Source organism: Saccostrea cucullata, unplaced genomic scaffold (genome assembly GCF_032062105.1).
Source record: "Saccostrea cucullata isolate Sc308-1 unplaced genomic scaffold, CSIRO_AGI_Scuc_v1 ctg277, whole genome shotgun sequence".
Taxonomy (NCBI): Eukaryota; Metazoa; Mollusca; class Bivalvia; order Ostreida; family Ostreidae; genus Saccostrea; species Saccostrea cuccullata.
In genome coordinates, this window is record NW_026935934.1 from 536,577 (window position 1) to 554,186 (window position 17,610).

General features: G+C 35.5%; 1 protein-coding gene across 2 annotated transcripts; it reads left to right on the forward strand.

Moving 5' to 3' along the window:
* Positions 1 to 12,048: 12,048 nt before the first annotated feature.
* Positions 12,049 to 17,382, forward strand: LOC134244287 (inositol-3-phosphate synthase 1-B-like). Of its 2 annotated transcripts, none has more exons than XM_062726547.1 (5): positions 12,049 to 12,131; positions 14,669 to 15,086; positions 15,222 to 15,625; positions 15,814 to 16,056; positions 16,263 to 17,382. In XM_062726547.1, the coding sequence occupies exons 2-5, from the start codon at positions 14,681 to 14,683 to the stop codon at positions 16,842 to 16,844; spliced, it is 1,635 nt and encodes a 544-aa protein (XP_062582531.1). In that variant the 5' UTR covers positions 12,049 to 12,131; positions 14,669 to 14,680; the 3' UTR covers positions 16,845 to 17,382. The 2 variants fall into 2 exon arrangements, with proteins under 2 accessions (XP_062582531.1, XP_062582530.1); XM_062726546.1 differs by lacking the exon at positions 12,049 to 12,131 and adding an exon at positions 13,415 to 13,519.
* The last annotated feature ends 228 nt before the right edge of the window (positions 17,383 to 17,610 follow it).

Sequence of the window (17,610 nt, forward strand, 5' to 3'; positions counted from 1 at the left end):
ATCAGTGTGGGTGTTTTTAAAGGAATATTCACTTATTCTCATGCATCTAAATATGCGTCAGTTTATGCATTGAAACAACCTGAACATAATTCAGACTTCGAGCAATCCGAACATCATTCTGTCACGTCGAAAAAAAAATCGATTAAAAAGGCTGTGATGTTCCGATCATAAAACTAGAGGAGTTTCTGTGACATTGAAAATAATCAAGCCTCATATCTTATTCTGGAGGTAGCTATAATTGTCACTGCTTAGTTCTCATCACGCGACTAAATCGTAAAAAAGAAAAACATTCTAATCTTTTACCTTCCGGGTTATCAAGGCCAGTAAAATATACATGTAGTTATAGTTAATTTAATACAGACAAGAATATCCATATCAAGATCTAGAATTGATAATCAATATATTTCCCTCCGTTTTCAGGGGTGGGTGGGTGGACATAAAGCATTCTAAAGACCACTGAATAAAAATTTAAGATCAGAGACATTTCTGGATGAATTTAAAAAAAAAAAAACCAATAACACGTGCATCAGATGCAATGAATAGCTACTGGAAAAAAAACTGCTACAAAAATTTACGGACACACACACACACACACCCTCACACACACACAGTTCGACAGACACGCATGGGTAAAAGTATTTCCCTTCTCCTTTGAAGTTATACACAAAATGTTCAGATCTGTGAAATACAGATTTCTATATATGTAAAAGTAAAAAAAACAAAAAAACAAAAAAAAAAAAAACAAACAAAAAAAAAACGAGATGTCAAAGGGGCATAACTCTGTGAAAAATGGCATGGTCGTACCCAAAACAAAACTTGACCTAGATATTCTTATGATAAATCTGTATATCAAATTTCATTTCAGTATGTGCAACCTCTTCGAAGAAAATGGAACTGCAAATTATTGGAATTTTTTTCTAAGTAACACGAATTATAAGTCTGTTCAAAATGGCCCGATCGTTCCCGAAACAGAACTTGAACTAGATATTATGATAAATCTGTATACCAAATTTCATTGCAATATGCACAACATATGTGAAGAAAATGAATGGAAACTGAAGGGAGACCGAACGACCGACAGACAGCAGCAAAGAAATATGCCCTCCCTGCTTGGAAGAGAGGCATAGAAATATACAACAGTGATCCACTAAAAAAATCAATAAACAATACAGATATGTGAAAAGGGCATAAACACGAAGCAACGGAAATTCCAAAGGTGGGATCAGGTGTCTAAGAGGAGTAAGCATCCCCTATTTATCGATCACATCCGCCGTGATCCCTATGTATAGATCTGGAAGACGGAAAAAGGCCAAGCAATTGGTCATTATCGGCCGATCTATTTGCGATTGTGTTAGAAAGTGCACATGGGGAAATGAGATGTTATTATTTTATTAGTTCAGTAAAATAATTCTCAAATGATTACTTTATAAAATCATGAGTAAAATATTTTAAAAACTTGCTTTAAACGTTGTAATTATGTTTCAATTTCATTATCATTTCGCCTCAGATAATTGATAATTTATGGTTAAATAAAAAGAGTTTACAATAGATACTCCCTATCCTGGGGGTGTGTAAGATACGAAAAGAAACCGTCGTGATTTTCCGGATAATAATGATAAAAGTGCAAAAGTACATGGTGAATAAAAAATTGAAAAGGTTGCTCAACTAGTAAAAACTTGTTTGAATATGCTGTACAGCTGCGAATGACAAAAAGATTATTTTTATACATTTTGCACCGCGCCATGCATCATATACTACTCTGCAGAAACCAGTGACAAAAATCCAGGGTATCAGCACGTGGTTCATCTTGAGAGGCATACATCTTAATTTTGATGACAATAATTTCTCATATAAATCATTGCCCTTTTTTAGATCGATAAATTCATTGGATGAGCAACTGCACTAAAGAAGATGGGGGGATAAGGCGAACGAAATGCCTATCGTGCGACAGATAAGAAGTGGAAAAGAATCTGGGGGGATTAGGCGAGTCAAATGCCCACACGGATTTTATCGCTCTGTATGGGTCAAAAATTTATTACAGATACAAGTGCCTGTAGTAAGCATATCGGAAATTTTATAGTCGTACGATTTACCTGAACATTTAAACTTTGTACAACACTGTCCAAATGACAATATATCTATATTTTTAAATCTTGCGGTTATCGTTTCAGTATTTTTAACATGTGATGCTTTTCATACTGCATGTTAACTGTTCTATGAAATATGTTTTCAGGGGTTTTGAGATGGTACGCTTTACCTTTCCTTTTAACTGTATACAGAACAGCCATATCGTGCTGGTCTACCCATGATTGTTTACATTTCAATCGTGTAATGTAGTCTTGAACTGAATGCATTCAAAATGTTATATATCTTGAAAAGTTGTTTATTATAGGAAATATATTAATTGACCGTAAATAAATTCTTTATCTAAATTATTCATTTTGTTTTTAGTGAAAGAATAAATTTATCTATAAATTTCAACCTGAACTTTAAAAAATCGTGATTCGAACACTCGCGACAAAAAACTGGGTGCTTCAACACCGCCGCCATGACCACTGAGCCACGAAGTCGCACATACATTGCCCTTTAAAGTGACAATACAGCACATCTCTTCAAAAACAGACTTGTTAAAATTTTCCTATAGGATTTGGAATTTTTTTCATACTCATAAATGTATACTCTTTCAGAAAATTACAAATTTCATAAGTAAATAATTCTGATTATTTCATTAAAATTAATAATCATTTATAGTACATAAATATATACATCGCAACGTGTTCCAGGCAATCGCATCATCTCGGGTCTTTCCGTCAGAGGTCAGAAAAACAACCTCGAATGTATTAACATCACCGGATGTCAAAAATTTATAAATTTCCTGTTTATTCAAATATAGGATAAACGGAGTTAAAAGTCCCTTTTATAGTATATCTTAGGTAATATCATTACATTGCATAAAGTTAAACCCCATATTCCACAGATAAAAGGTCTCCATGCATTTATTTCCAAGATCGTGAAAAGGGAGGGTTGTCATGGCGTCTACCACATAAATTCGAGGTCGGAAAGGCCCGAGAAGTTGCGATTGGTGTTCGAGGTTCCACATCCCATGCTATACACGCATGCGTATAGTTTTCATAAACAAAACAGCATGGTAAGAGAGGGAAGCCCGGTAGGCCTGCTACATTGACAAAGTCGACCAAAACGAAAAACAAAACCAAAAATAGGGCTTGATTAAAAAGCAACTTTCCTGACAAAAATTTAGTTGGGAGATTAATGTAATCATTGGATGAAGAAGAAACGGGATCTCGGCGACATTTACGTGGGGCTCGCGAAGGTTCTACCCTACAGGTTTGTTGATACATGCTATCATTTCTCTTATCTCCATGGCTTTCAAAGAAAACAAGAGGCCCATGGGCCTTATAGGTCACCTGAGCATTATGCAACAACTTTCCAGTGATTGAATTTGATTCATGTTTTAATCCAGATGCTATGGCATTCACAATTTTGAAATAGGCACCATTGATCATCATAACAATACACTTAGCAGTTGCTTAGTTTGTTTACTTAATACCCATAGGCAGGGTAGGGGAACAAAAAATGCATTTCAAGTAATCAGTAATATTCAGCATGATCAGTAATGCCCCAATCACACATGAACCCCTGACCCTTAGGCCTAGATCCACACATTGCACAATTTTTGAAAAGGCACCCTTGCTTTTCAAAAATATTTGATAAATACCAAGGAGCAGATTTCAAACAATTCATCCAGTTTCAGTATATAAGTACAGCCCCCCCCCCTCCTTTATGGTACCCCTGACCCTGGGGCCTTGAAATTCACAATTCTGGAAGATTAGGACCCTTACTCATCATAACTACATAGGTAGTTCATCTGCTTAATACCAAGGAGCAGAGAAGAAAACTTTCAAAGATTTAGTGTATTTTCATTGTATAATCAATAAAGCCCCACCCTATCACTAGAATCCCTGACCCTGGGGCCATAAAATTCACAATAATGGAAGAGGCACACATTCTCATCAAAACTAAGCACTTAATTTGTTTATTTAATACCCAGAAGCAGAGGAGAAGATTTTCAAAGAATTCATGTATTTTCACTATATAATTTAAAGAGCCCCCCCCCCTACACCAGAACCTCTGACCCTGGGGCCATCGAATTCACAATTTTGGTAGAAGCACTCTTGCTCATCATAACAATGCACTTAGTTAGTTAATTCAATACCCAGGAGCAGAGAAGAAGATTTTCAAAGAATTCAAGTATTTTCACTATATAATCTATAGAGCCCCCCCCCCCCTTACACCGGAACCCCTGATCCTGGGGCCATAAAATTAACAATTTTGGTAGAGGCACTCTTGCTCATCATAACTATGCACTTATTTAGTTTATTTAATACCCAGGAGCAGAGAAGAAGATTTTCAAAGAATTCATGTATTTTCACTATATAATCTATAGACCCCCCCCCCTTACACCAGAACCCCTGACCCTGGGGCCATAGAATTAACAATTTTGGTAGAGACACTCTTGCTCATCATAACTATGCACTTACTTAGTTTATTTATTACCCAGGAGCAGAGAAGAAGATTTTCAAAGAATTCAAGTATTTTCACTATGTAATCTATAGAGCTCCCCCCCCCCCCTTACACCAGCACCCCTGACCCTGGGGCCATAAAATTCACAATTTTGTTAGAGGCACTCTTGCTCATCATAACTATGCACTTAGTTAGTTTATTTAATACCCAGGAGCAGAGAAGAAGATTTTCAAAGAATTCATGAAATTTCACTATATAATCTATAGAGCCCCGCCCTAACACCAGAACCCCTGACCCTGGGGCCATAAAATTCACAATTTTGGTAGAGGCACTCTTGCTCATCATAATTATGCACTTAGTTAGTTTATTTAATACCCAGGAGCAGAGAAGAAGATTTTAAAAGAATTTATGTATTTTCACTATATAATCTTAGAGCCCCACCCTAACACCAGAACCCCTGACCCTGGGGCCATAAAATTCACAATTTTGGTAGAGGCACTCTTGCTCATCATAACTATGCACTTAGTTAGTTTATTTAATACCCAGGAGCAGAGAAGAAGATTTTCAAAGAATTCATGAAATTTCACTATATACTTATTTAGCCCCACCCTAACACCAGAACCCCTGACCCCGGGGCCATGAATTTCACAATTTTGGTAGAGGACTCAATGCTGATTACAATCATGCAAACAGTTTGACTGCTTGATGTCCAGGAGTAAAGAAGAAGATTTTTAAAGATTGCACTAATTTTAGTGGTTTTTGCCCCACCCCCCAGGCCCCAGGGGGGCAGGGCCCATGAAATTCACAATTTTTGTTCCCCTTCACCCATAGATGCTATATGCCAAATTTGGTTGAAATTGGTTCAGTGGTTTCAGAGAAGAAGCTGAAAATGTTCAAATGTTAACGCACGACGCACGACGCACGACGAACGACGACGGACGAAAAGTGATAGCAATAGGTCACCTGAGTTTACTCAGGTGACCTAAAAAAATCAGTGTAAACTCAACATAAAAATGCACTTATGACATATAAAAATTATTGCCATTTGAAGTGCAAATTGTATTGGAACTGCAGAAAGATATTTTCTTTGACATTTTGCCGCGATGATGTATGATTTGGTGGATTTTCCTTTCCTGCACCCCAATACACAAAACGTCAACATTTGTGCTTAAACATGTTAAATTTGTCTGCATGCAGATTAAAATGTTAACTATTATTGCTAGCGCTCTCGAGCGCTAGCAACTACGTTAGTCCAAATTCCTTGAATACGCATGCTCGGCTTCACGGTCGTGCATTCTGGGAAAACTACTATAGATAGACCGTACGATAACAATTTCGTTGTATCATGTTGTAGCATTAAATAACTATGTTTATTGTGTAGCTTACACTTTAAAGACATTAACTACATATTTGTAATACTTCACATTTTACGGGTTTTTCTTTGATGGAAAAGCCTGGGTCATTATCTGATTGTCCTAAACAAAGACAAGGGAGGTTTTTTTGTTTTTTTTTTACGTCTAAGCACCACCAAAGATAGACTCTAATTTCTGATTGGTCAATTTAGCCAATCTTACAAATCCCAGGAATAAATCCATTATTCATATAAAAAAAAATTCATGATGTGTATGGTTTTTAACCTAACATTTCTTCACAAAGATGACCCAAAGGACAATGCAAGCTACTTCGCATCTTCACATTCGGAACTCTGGATTTCTTTATACAACATACACTTTGAGCTAGTTTCTAGATTCCTTTTAACTCCCCTGTATTTTCTTTGCTACATTGCCAAGAAAGTCTATTCTTAATCCAGCTAATACAATGCCTCAATCGGCATCTTCTCCATATTATATAGAGTCTCCCCCTTTCCAGTAAAGGTCATAAATGAACCGTTGCGCCAAAATTCAAATTTTTTAACCCCCCCCCCCCCCCCCCCCCTCGTTTCTTACATATGTGTCTATAAAATACACTTCACAAAACAATTATAACTTTATCACTCTCCAGCCGCAATAAAACTTAAAGAATTCAGCAAAATAAATCACTTGATCATGGATCCTCCTTTCTGTGTTTAAAAACTGCTACGGCGCTAGCTCATCTATCTTTTTAAAAAGATAATCTTGTGAATTTACCGGAGAGCTAAGATATTTTGATGCTGAGAATTGCTTTTTAATATTCCATTATAATTGTAAACCTTACATTGTAAACACGTGTCATTTTAAACAGATCTAAGTTGTACGACCCTTGATTTTCCGGCAGATTCTAAATACGTTAATTTAGTATGAAGAGAGAATATTAATTTTTCTCAAAATGCTTATACTTCAACTTTTTACCTTATTCCTGAATGATATATTGGGTAAATTTGAATGAAAAAGCACACGATTTGCAATCGTATTGCCGTTCTAAATAACAAACAGTTCTATATGTATTGCAAACACACAATTGGATTTGGAGTTTTTGAGAATATGTTCCGAAATTTATGTAGGTAAACTAACTTTCTTATATAGAGTAGGTCTTCGTACCATTTTTTTGAAAATGGTGAGAGATACATCCTTCCATACCTTTTCAAAAAGTGGTACGAAGACCCTATATAAAAAAACACAGTTTTAACATTCCATTTCTATCATTTTTATGGTTACTAAAGCGTGTTACCATTTTGGTGGGTTAATTACAATCAATTTCTAAGTCATTTGATTAAGGTTTTGTCTTTACTATACGCATATGGTTATAAATAACTTCCAAATTTAACAAAAAGTGGAATTTGTAAAAAAAAAAAAAAAAAATTAATTGATATTTTACCTGCCCTTGCGTAGGCATATGATTTGTCTCATTCCCCCAGATTCTTTAATCTCAATTATATCCAAATTTTATTTGATATTTCATCTAATATCAAAGTATACCTAATGTAAAATCTCTACAATTTACAAAAATCTCACGAAGACTGAAAATATTTTCCTATGAAAAAGCATACACACACTAAAAAGAACAAAAATGATCATTTATACTTCCACAATTTTATTCAGTATGAGAGGGTCTTCGCTCCATTTTTTTGAAAGATAATCCTAAAAGTTCACAATAAAATATACATTTTTTGGTTTACAAAAATATGGAGCGAAGACCCACTATACCTTAAAAGTACAAAACATTCGCATCTTTCCGAGGAATACTTCAAGTCCATTAAGTCAAGGGTTATATCACAAACATGATTAAATGCCAACAAGTTAATTCAGAGAATTTGTGTCCCCCGATTAGGGAAAAAGTAAGCCATGCGCAGTTCGGGGGGGGGAGGGGGGGGGGGTCGGATCCCCCTGACTGAATTTGTAGAATTATTAAATGTATACATGTATACTGAAGCGAATAAAATATGCCAATAAGGATATAAAGACTTGATTGCTTATTCTTTATTATGCGTATAGAAGATTCTTATAAATGGAATATTTATCACACTGTAATGATAATTTTATGAGTTTGTACAAGCCAGACCTCATAAATTTTTCATTTTACATGCTGAATACTATCATTTAGTAGAAAAAAAAGTATTTCGGAAAAAAAAGAAAATGTACCTTTCGGGAGTCGAACCCGAGACCTCTCACATGTGAAGCGAGAGACATACCACTACACCACGCAACTGCTTACGATCAGCAACAATTATATGCGAACATGAAGTCACATACATGTATATATTCACGTTCGATATTGTCAAAATTTTACACAATGCATGGTGTCTAATTTAGCCTTTATTAAACAGTTCTAATAGTTGTAATAAGAATATAAAGTCCGCCGAGAACCTGTTTTATAAGCAAAAACTCTCCTAATGCCCCTGCGCTAAAAATAGAGGCATGTAATACTATAAATAGTATTTATAGTATTTATTAAATACTAATAAAACAAACGGGGAGGGACACTTTGAGAGGATTGAGAGAGGTCCAAGGGAGTTTTGGTATAGAATTACATGTACATTGCAAAAGCTCAAAATCTTCTTGAAATATCGCCCGGAAACGATAGTGCAACAAACAGAGAGAATATATAAATTTACGACCTTGAACTTTGACCTTTTGACCTCAAAATCTATTGGGGTCTTCCTTAGGCCACAGGGAGTTGTTATGTAAAATTTCATTGCAAACGCTCAAAGGGTTCTCGAGATATCGCGCGGAAACGAAAGTGTTATAACAGACAGAATATGCGAATTTATGACCTTGACCTTTGACCTCAAAATCAATAGGGTTCTTCTTTAGTCCTTAGGGAGTTGCTATGCAAAATTTCAGTTCGAAAGCTCGAAGGGTTCTCGAGATATCGTGTGGAAACGAAAGCATTACAGACAGACAGAAAGACGGACGGACAGACCCAAATTAACATCCCCCACTTTTCAAGCGGGGGACAAAAATCATCATGAGGCAGGTAGCATAGTGGTTAGCGCGTTAGTCTCAAACCAGTATGATACTCATACGTCGGATTTGACTTTGTTGTTCTTATAATAAGAATATTTTTTCCTGTAAATTCCTATGTAAAATTTGACCTCACCTATCCCTGGGGGTGCAAGCACTTTTTTTGAACAAATTTCAATCAATTTTACTTGTCAAGTGAGTACAATCAACCTGCAACGTATAAGGATGCTTCTTTAAAGTATCAATGAAGAATATTTTTTCCTGTAAATTATGACTAAACTTGATTTTGCTGTTTTGGAGGAGATTTTTGTAGTTTTTATCCCATATTAAACAGATTTTGATTTACACTATGTAAAATAAGGTTTAAAAAGAAAATGTCTAACTTTTTTGCCCAGTGGTTCTTTATGAAAATTATGAGTATATAACTATGACCTATACGTTCACATTTATATTGAAATTCATCGAAAACGCGTGAAATTATGGAATCCAACGTCAGATCCTTTATGATTTTCTGGATATTGATTATGTCATACATCTGTAATTAATTTATATATTTTTCAATAATAAAGATATCTAATGTATTCACTGAAAAGTCCCCATTTTATCTGATGCTTAAATAGTATTTTAGTATATTCTTTGTGCCAAAAGTTAACTTTCATCTTCTACTGTTTCTTACTTAACCCCCCCCCCCCCCCCCCACTCTTTCAATTTGCTTCCGATTCAACTTAGATACACGTATGGGGTTAGATATCTTTCTTTTTCTCATTACAGTTTATTATTTTGCCCACATGATTATTGTATGGCATGTTGGTAGTATGTAGAAAGAACATTAACTCTTCAATGTGCTAATATTAAATATGCGTGTACAACAAGAGGGAAAGAAAAATATTCCTTAGATAACTTAATAAAACAAGAGTCCCATGGACCGCAACGTTCACCTGAGTTACTTTGGCCCTGTGGTTAATCATATTTTAACACATCTTCTGTTGTAACCAAGCCTTATCTACAGAGGCCATGATATAAAATGAATAAGAAATTAAATCTGTAGTATGATGCCCCCTCATTTTCAGTAGGGCCTATGATTCGCTATAATCTGCACTTGAGAGAGGACGTGGCATTTTCTCTGAACAAATCCAAATCCCCTTCACCCAAGGATGCTTGGGTGAAATTGGCCAGCTGGCTCTTAATTGACAAGAAGTCGTAAATGTGAAAACATTACAGACAACAGACGGACGTCGGACACCGTTTATTGATTCAACTTTAACAAGCTAATTCAGAGAATTTGTGTCCCCCGCTTAGGGAAAAAGTATACCATGCGCAGTTCGTGGAGGGGGTGTGTCGGATCCCCCTGACTTAAGTTGTAAATAATTAAATTTGTAGAATTATTAAATGTATACATGTATACTGAAGCAAATAAAATGCATGTACGTCAATATGCATATAAAGATTTGATTGCTTATTCTTTATAATGTGTATAGAAGATTCTTTTTATATGGAATATTTATCACACTGTAATAATGATTTTATAACCTCATAAATTTTTCATTTCACATGCTGAATACTATCATTTAGTTAAAAAAAAAAGTATTTAAAAAAAAAAAAAAAAAAAAAAAAAAAAAAGAAAGGATCGACCGAGATTCGATCCCGGGACCTCTCACATTTGAAGCGAGAGACATGACCACTGGACCACGCAATCGCTTTACTCGTTGCGAAGTATATGCAGAAGTGAAGTCACATACATGTATATATTCATGTTTTCATGTTCGGTATTCTCAAAATTTTACACAATCCATGGTGTTTGATTTATTTAGCCTTTATTAAACAGTTCTTATAGATGTAATAAGAACATAAAGTCCGCCGAGAACCTGTTTTATACGCAATAACTCTCCTCTAAAAATGCCCAATAAAACAAACGGGGCGGGGCACTTTGAGAGGGGCGAGAGATGTCCTAGGGAGTTTTGGTATAAAATTACATTGCATATGCTCAAAATCTTCTTGAAATATCGCCCGTAAATGATAGTATTACACACAGACAGAATGTAAAAATTTACGACCTTGAACTTTGACCTTTTGACCTCAAAATCAATAGGGGTCTTCACTAGGCCACAGGGAGTTGTTATATAAAATTTCATTGCAATAGCTCAAATGGTTCTATAGATATCGTGTGGAAACGAAAGTGTTTTAACAGACAGAATTTGCTTATTTATGACCTTGACCTTTGACCTTTTGACCTCAAAATCAATAGGGGTCCTCTTTAGTCCATAGGGATTTGCTATGCTAAATTTCATTGCAAATGCTCAAAGGGTTCTCGAGATATCGTGTGGAAACGAAAGCGTTACAGACAGACAGAAAGACGAACGGACGGACGGACAGACGGACGGACGGACGGACGGACAAACCCAAATTAATATCCCCCACTTTTCAAGCGGGGGACAAAAAAAAAGCTCAATCAATAGCTAAAATTCAATCTTTTCTATTCACATTTTTTCCCTCCTTCTGACCGTCCGTAAAATATCAACATTAACGACTTTTTCTCAAGAATAAATGAATCATTTTCAACTAAACTCCTTTGTTTAAGGGATTTTGTTGAAATTGAAGGACCATGATTCGCCCGTTATGCATAAATTATCCCACGTTTCCAATTATCGTTGCATACCCAACAAACTAGACAGTGATTCCTTAAATATACCACAGACCTTCACTGTAGGTCTATGAATCACAGAAAGTTAATAACTGTAACGATCGTTCTTATTGATATTGGTTACATGTTCACGTAGTCTTACTATGGCCATTATTTATTACAAGATATATGCAATGCCTGGTTGTGAAATTTTAATTCTAGTTTGTGCACGTTCAGAAGTTCATTATTACAATAGATCTTCAATTGAGCGTGAACACTTTAAATATATAACAGATTCTGGAGCTAAAAGGATATCACATCGACAAACTACTGCTGTTTTAAAAATACTAAGGTTAATTGATATACAAATGTTGTATTTGAACTTTATTATATATTTATGAATTATATAATAAAGTTCAAATACAACGTTATATCAATTAACCTTAGTATTTTTAAAACAGCAGTAGTTTGAAATAACGAATATGATCATCACGCCATATGCAATAAATTCTATAAAAAGAATATGGCGTGATCGCGCACGTGTAAAATAGTAACCGAATAACAAACACAACAAGACCGGCCTCTAACACGTAAGCATGCTCTTATAATTAATTTAGAAAGCTTTTTAGTTTAATTCAGTTAATTTTCTTTCTTTCTTATTTTTAAATAATATTACATTTAGAATAAATTGATTTTTTCATGGTTATTTGCTCGTCAGTAAAAATATTTATGCAATAAAATCGTTGTATCGATTTTAAACAAGTTACTACGCGTTCTTTCAAATTCTCTTTTTAAACATTTTCTTTGAACATGGAAGAAATGGTTTCATTTGATAAACTTAATAAGCATTACAGAAATAAATTAAGTGTAAAAATTGAAATTTAGCAATTTATTTCTTCGAATTTACTGCTCCCTTGTCATTCGGATCTGTTCGCTATGTTCGAAAAAATCGTGCACTGGAGTTAACTCTAAAATTTCTCCTCTTAAAATTGATGTCCCCCTTTAAAAAAAACGCTTGAAAAAACTGGGAGGTATCTAGTGATCGGGATATCCGTCCGTCCGTTACGCTCTAGGGTCTCTTATCCGCAACTCTTCTTATATTGTGCTCACAGTACCTCTATAGTATCTATAATATTGATGGGTACCAACTTTCGGGTCTCTGAGAGAAAAACATGGACCCTGCCATTATAACCATATGGAAGGCAGGGGTGTCATTTTGTGAGCCCAGTGCTCACAGTATCCTCCAGTTGTTTTATAACTCCTCCTATACAACTGAATAGAATTTTATAATACTTTGATATATTCCTTATTACCATTATCTGCCATTGTTCACCACCAATTTAACCTTTCGATTGGACACATTTCGGGTCTACCAGTGCAAAACATGGACTTTGCCATGAAACTCATATGGGAGAAGGGGGGGGGGGGGGGGTTATGATTTACCGGTAGTCAGCGCAGTGCTCACAGTACCTTGTAAAACATTTGCCATTATAACTATATTGGAAGCGCTGGGTATCATTTATTGAGCTCATTGCTCACTGTTTTACCTCTAGTTTTAACTAACTTTTGGCTAATGATGAATAATTTTGATTTTTTAAATTAATAACTTGTTTCACTTTCTGCTTAAACATGCGGAAAATAGGAGGATTGATAACTCCTATAGTTGATGGTATAAAAATATCGAGCAATTTCTAGAAGTCGAAATGTTCAATATACATGCATGTATTCTGTTTTACCGTATTGCGTATTTCCCCTGGTAAATAATGAACATTTTGTGCTCTGAAGATTTATATCGCCCCGTATTGATCTGGAAAACTCGGGAAAGGTCCGGGCCTTCTTCCGTTAGTCAAAACTTTTCGGGTAATTTCTAGAGACTAAAACTATATATAAAGTTACCCCAAGAGGTTGCATCTGACCAGATACATGCTTGTTCGCCTATTCCTTAACTTTATCTATTTTTGTGGATCTTTTAACCGAGGTAGGTTGCAAGATTTGCACTGATTCGGTATGGAATTGTGGAATGAATTTTTTGTTATAGCTTCGTCATTTTTTTTTTTTAAATTTGATATTTGAGAGTTACTGATCTTTTTATTTTAAATAAATTTTACAAGTAGGAAATACTGAACTGTTTATCCATATACTATAGATTACTTAATTTTCGCAAGATATTAATTGTTGACTCCATTAACGAGACATTTTTTTTGGCTCACAGGTACTTGGGTCTTGGTTTATAAATATGTATGTACCTTATTGATATGTAAAAACAGTACTTTTGTACATATCAGTAAGGTACATACATATTCATAAACCAAGACCCAAGTACCTGTGTTATTGTTCTATAAACTCGTTAAAAATTCTAATATACGCGAAAATGTACTTTTTGCGAGGATACTATCTTGCCTAATTACGCAAAAATAAAGTTTTCGTGAATAAAAAGTAATTTAAAGTTACAGTATTTACCCCAGTATATAATGTTCAGAGTACAAGCCTTCAAAATTATCTTCCTTTAATTGGCTGAAATACTGCTTATTCGGCGAAAAGCCTCAAGTCAATCAATCGAACACACTTGAATGCTGCAATCGTCCATTGTGCAGGACAAATCAAGGCCCCATGATCATGAAACATCTAAGCTTTAATCAAAAGTTTTGAGATTAATTCAATTACAAACGAATGTTTTACAGGCGATTGAAAATTTGACTTGGGTCAAAGTCTGTTTCGTGATCTTTGGACCGGAATTTCGAGATTAAAAAATTAAAGATGGTTTGTGAGAACTGCTTAAATAGTAAAACTTATAAAAAAGACTTGATATATTTGGAAATTATTTTTGCAATGAAATCAATGTCATTATGGTTTTAGAATAATTAGTTTCGATGCACTATGTATCATTACATCATGGCATAAAAAAATTTTTCAACTATATTTTGTTTTGGAAACTCGAAAGATACTACTCTACATTTTAAAACAGAAAGTCAAACTATGCATTTTTAAAAATATTCAAAATTTGGTACATTCAAAGCACAAGTACCTGTGATTCAAAGTTAAGAATATTACATGCATCATTAATTCAGTGGATCTATCCAGCATTAGAAAATGGGAGAAAAAAATATGTTGCACGATCTATTTACAGCAGCAGATCAAAATGGCAAGCGTTGAAGTGAGAAGCCCTTATGTTTCCTACACAGCTGATTTCATCCAATCCAAATACGAGTACCAGTCTACTAAAGTGGACACGGACTCGACAGGAAAAATCACCGCCACACCCGTCTCTACCCAGTATCTGTTTCGAACACACAGAAAGGTTCCAAAACTGGGTGTGATGTTGGTTGGTTGGGGCGGTAACAACGGAACTACAGTGACGGCGGCCATCTTGGCCAATAAGCACAAGATGGAGTGGCCTACAAAAGAAGGACTTAACAGAGCGAATTACTTTGGTTCCATCACTCAGGCTAGTACGGTGTTACTAGGAACCGGTCCACAGGGTGAAGTTTACGTACCTATGAAGTCCCTGTTACCCATGGTTGACCCAAACGATATTGTTTTAGATGGTACGTTTCACAGGGGAAAACAACAAGAAAGAAAACTTGCATTCACAATCCTTAGTAAAACTTCATAGTTTCATAGACGTTATATTTCAAAGTGACATAACTGTACAATTTGTGTAACCTTTATTATACTTTTAGGATGGGACATTTCCTCAAAGAATTTGGCAGATGCCATGGAGAGAGCAAGAGTTCTGGACTACAATCTACAAACTCAACTGAAACCATACATGGAGGATTTCAAGCCCCGCCCGTCAATATATATCCCAGAATTCATAGCTGCTAATCAGGCAGAGCGGGCCGACAATGTATTAACTGGTACCAAGCAAGAAATGATGACAAAAATCCGAGAGGACATCAGAGAATTCAAGAAATCGAGTTCTGTTGACAAAGTCATCGTCTTGTGGACCGCAAACACGGAGAGGTTTTCCGAAGTAATACCAGGTGTCAATGATACGTCAGAAACCTTGATTAAAAGTATTCGGGAAAATGAGAGCGAGGTTTCGCCTTCAACTTTGTTTGCAGTTGCATCCATTCTGGAAGGTGTATGTATATCATAAGAATATATTAACATAATAAATAAAATTATTCTTTTCAATACTTGAGAAAATCAAAACAAAAATCGTTGATGACATTTTATTTCATCAAAATAAGAGAACCCGGGCATTGCAAAACGAGGTACAACTAAGGTTAAGGACAGAATAATTGCACGATGGTAAACATTTCTTGACAGGTAACCTTCATTAACGGATCTCCTCAGAATACGTTTGTACCAGGTTGTTTGGAACTGGCCGAAAGAAAAGGGGTCTTCATTGGAGGTGACGATTTTAAATCGGGACAAACAAAATTGAAGTCTGTCCTGGTGGACTTTCTTGTTAGCGCGGGGATCAAACCTAGGTCTATCGTCAGTTACAACCACCTGGGAAACAACGACGGGAAAAACTTGTCTGCTCCTCAAACCTTCCGCTCAAAAGAGGTACATTTTTTAAAACGAAACTATTTTTCACATGGTTTAATACTAGAAAAATTACGCATATTTGTTTTTTCACTTTAGTACTTCATATTATCTAATTCGTACAGGGGGTATAGTAACGTAGAGCAATATAAATTCGTTCATTTTCTTACGTCAGATTTTTGTGCTCACTAGTTGAATTTATAAACTATGTTCATTTTATATTTCAGATTTCCAAAAGTAATGTAGTGGACGATATGGTTGAATCCAACAATATTTTATATGATAAAAGGGAAACTCCGGATCATTGTGTCGTCATCAAATACGTGCCGCACGTGGGGGACAGTAAGCGGGCTATGGACGAGTACACCTCGGAGATCATGATGGGTGGAACCAACACGATCGTAATCCACAACACGTGTGAGGACTCCCTGCTAGCCAGTCCTCTTATCATTGACCTAATAGTGCTGGCGGAGCTCTGCGAGAGAATCCAATACAAAGTCGAAAACGAGGCTCACTTTCAGAAGTTTAACTCTGTATTATCCATACTGAGTTACCTATGTAAAGCCCCTTTGGTTCCCAGAAGAACCCCCGTCATAAACGCGTTATTCCGACAGCGGTGTTGTATTGAGAATATCCTGAGAGCTTGTATTGGACTAGCTCCTATCAATCACATGCTATTGGAGTATAAATTACAACAACAAGAAATGATTGTTCCTACCAAGAGTGCAAAGCCAACCATAGACTCCAGCAAGGACCAAATTATTTGTAAGAACAGCGACAGTAGTGATGATACTGATTGTGAGAAATAGCAAGATACTCAGATTAAACAATTTATATTTTGCTGACTTGTCTTTCAAAAAAGTCCTTTTTGGGAGGTGTGAGCAATTCTAAGCATTTGAAGTTGATGCTCAATAATTTCTCGGTGAAAGATATACTCCGTAAATTCCCTGTAAATTCCCTATCACAAGATGAAACTGCTCCATTCAGTAAGCTAAACTGTTATCAGAAGGCAAATGGCATTCAATGAAGTTTCAGTGAACTGAATAGTCTACATGTAGTTTCATCCTGTTTGATAGTGTGTTTACTATGTGAAGATACAGAAGTTACAAGGGACACTATCAATATCGACTACTAAATAAAGAAACATTTCTGTCACCCTATTTTAATTCAAACAACTTCAAAATAAAATGGTAGTAAAATAATTTTAGGGACTTTTTTTAGTGTGAATAGACCAAAAATGCTTAGAAACAGAACATACTGAACGTACATGTAGGGTTGTGCAAAATAATGTTGGAGATTTTAAATATTTGTTCATTTTTACATCAATAAATGACTGTTGTATTGTTATATTTTTTCTACACTTGAGGACGTGGAGGAGAATTAATATGGGGTTTGTTTCATGGTTTGTTTATTTTTGTGTGCATGATGACCATTCACATGCTTCATTTGTGAGAACATAATACTGTGTCATCTAATATATAATAAGAGGCCCATGGGCTACAACACTCACCTGAGTAACTTTGGTCATGCTGTTTTACACCAGATTTTCCCCTATTGCAATACCATTAGTGGCAC

Excerpts from the sequence above, each read along its gene's own strand:
- LOC134244287 (XM_062726547.1), top strand. The coding sequence starts at position 14,681 with ATGGCAAGCGTTGAAGTGAGAAGCCCTTATGTTTCCTACACAGCTGAT. Across the intron at positions 15,087-15,221 it reads AAACGATATTGTTTTAGATG|GATGGGACATTTCCTCAAAG; the intron begins GTACGTTTCACA and ends TTATACTTTTAG. Across the intron at positions 15,626-15,813 it reads TTGCATCCATTCTGGAAGGT|GTAACCTTCATTAACGGATC; the intron begins GTATGTATATCA and ends ATTTCTTGACAG.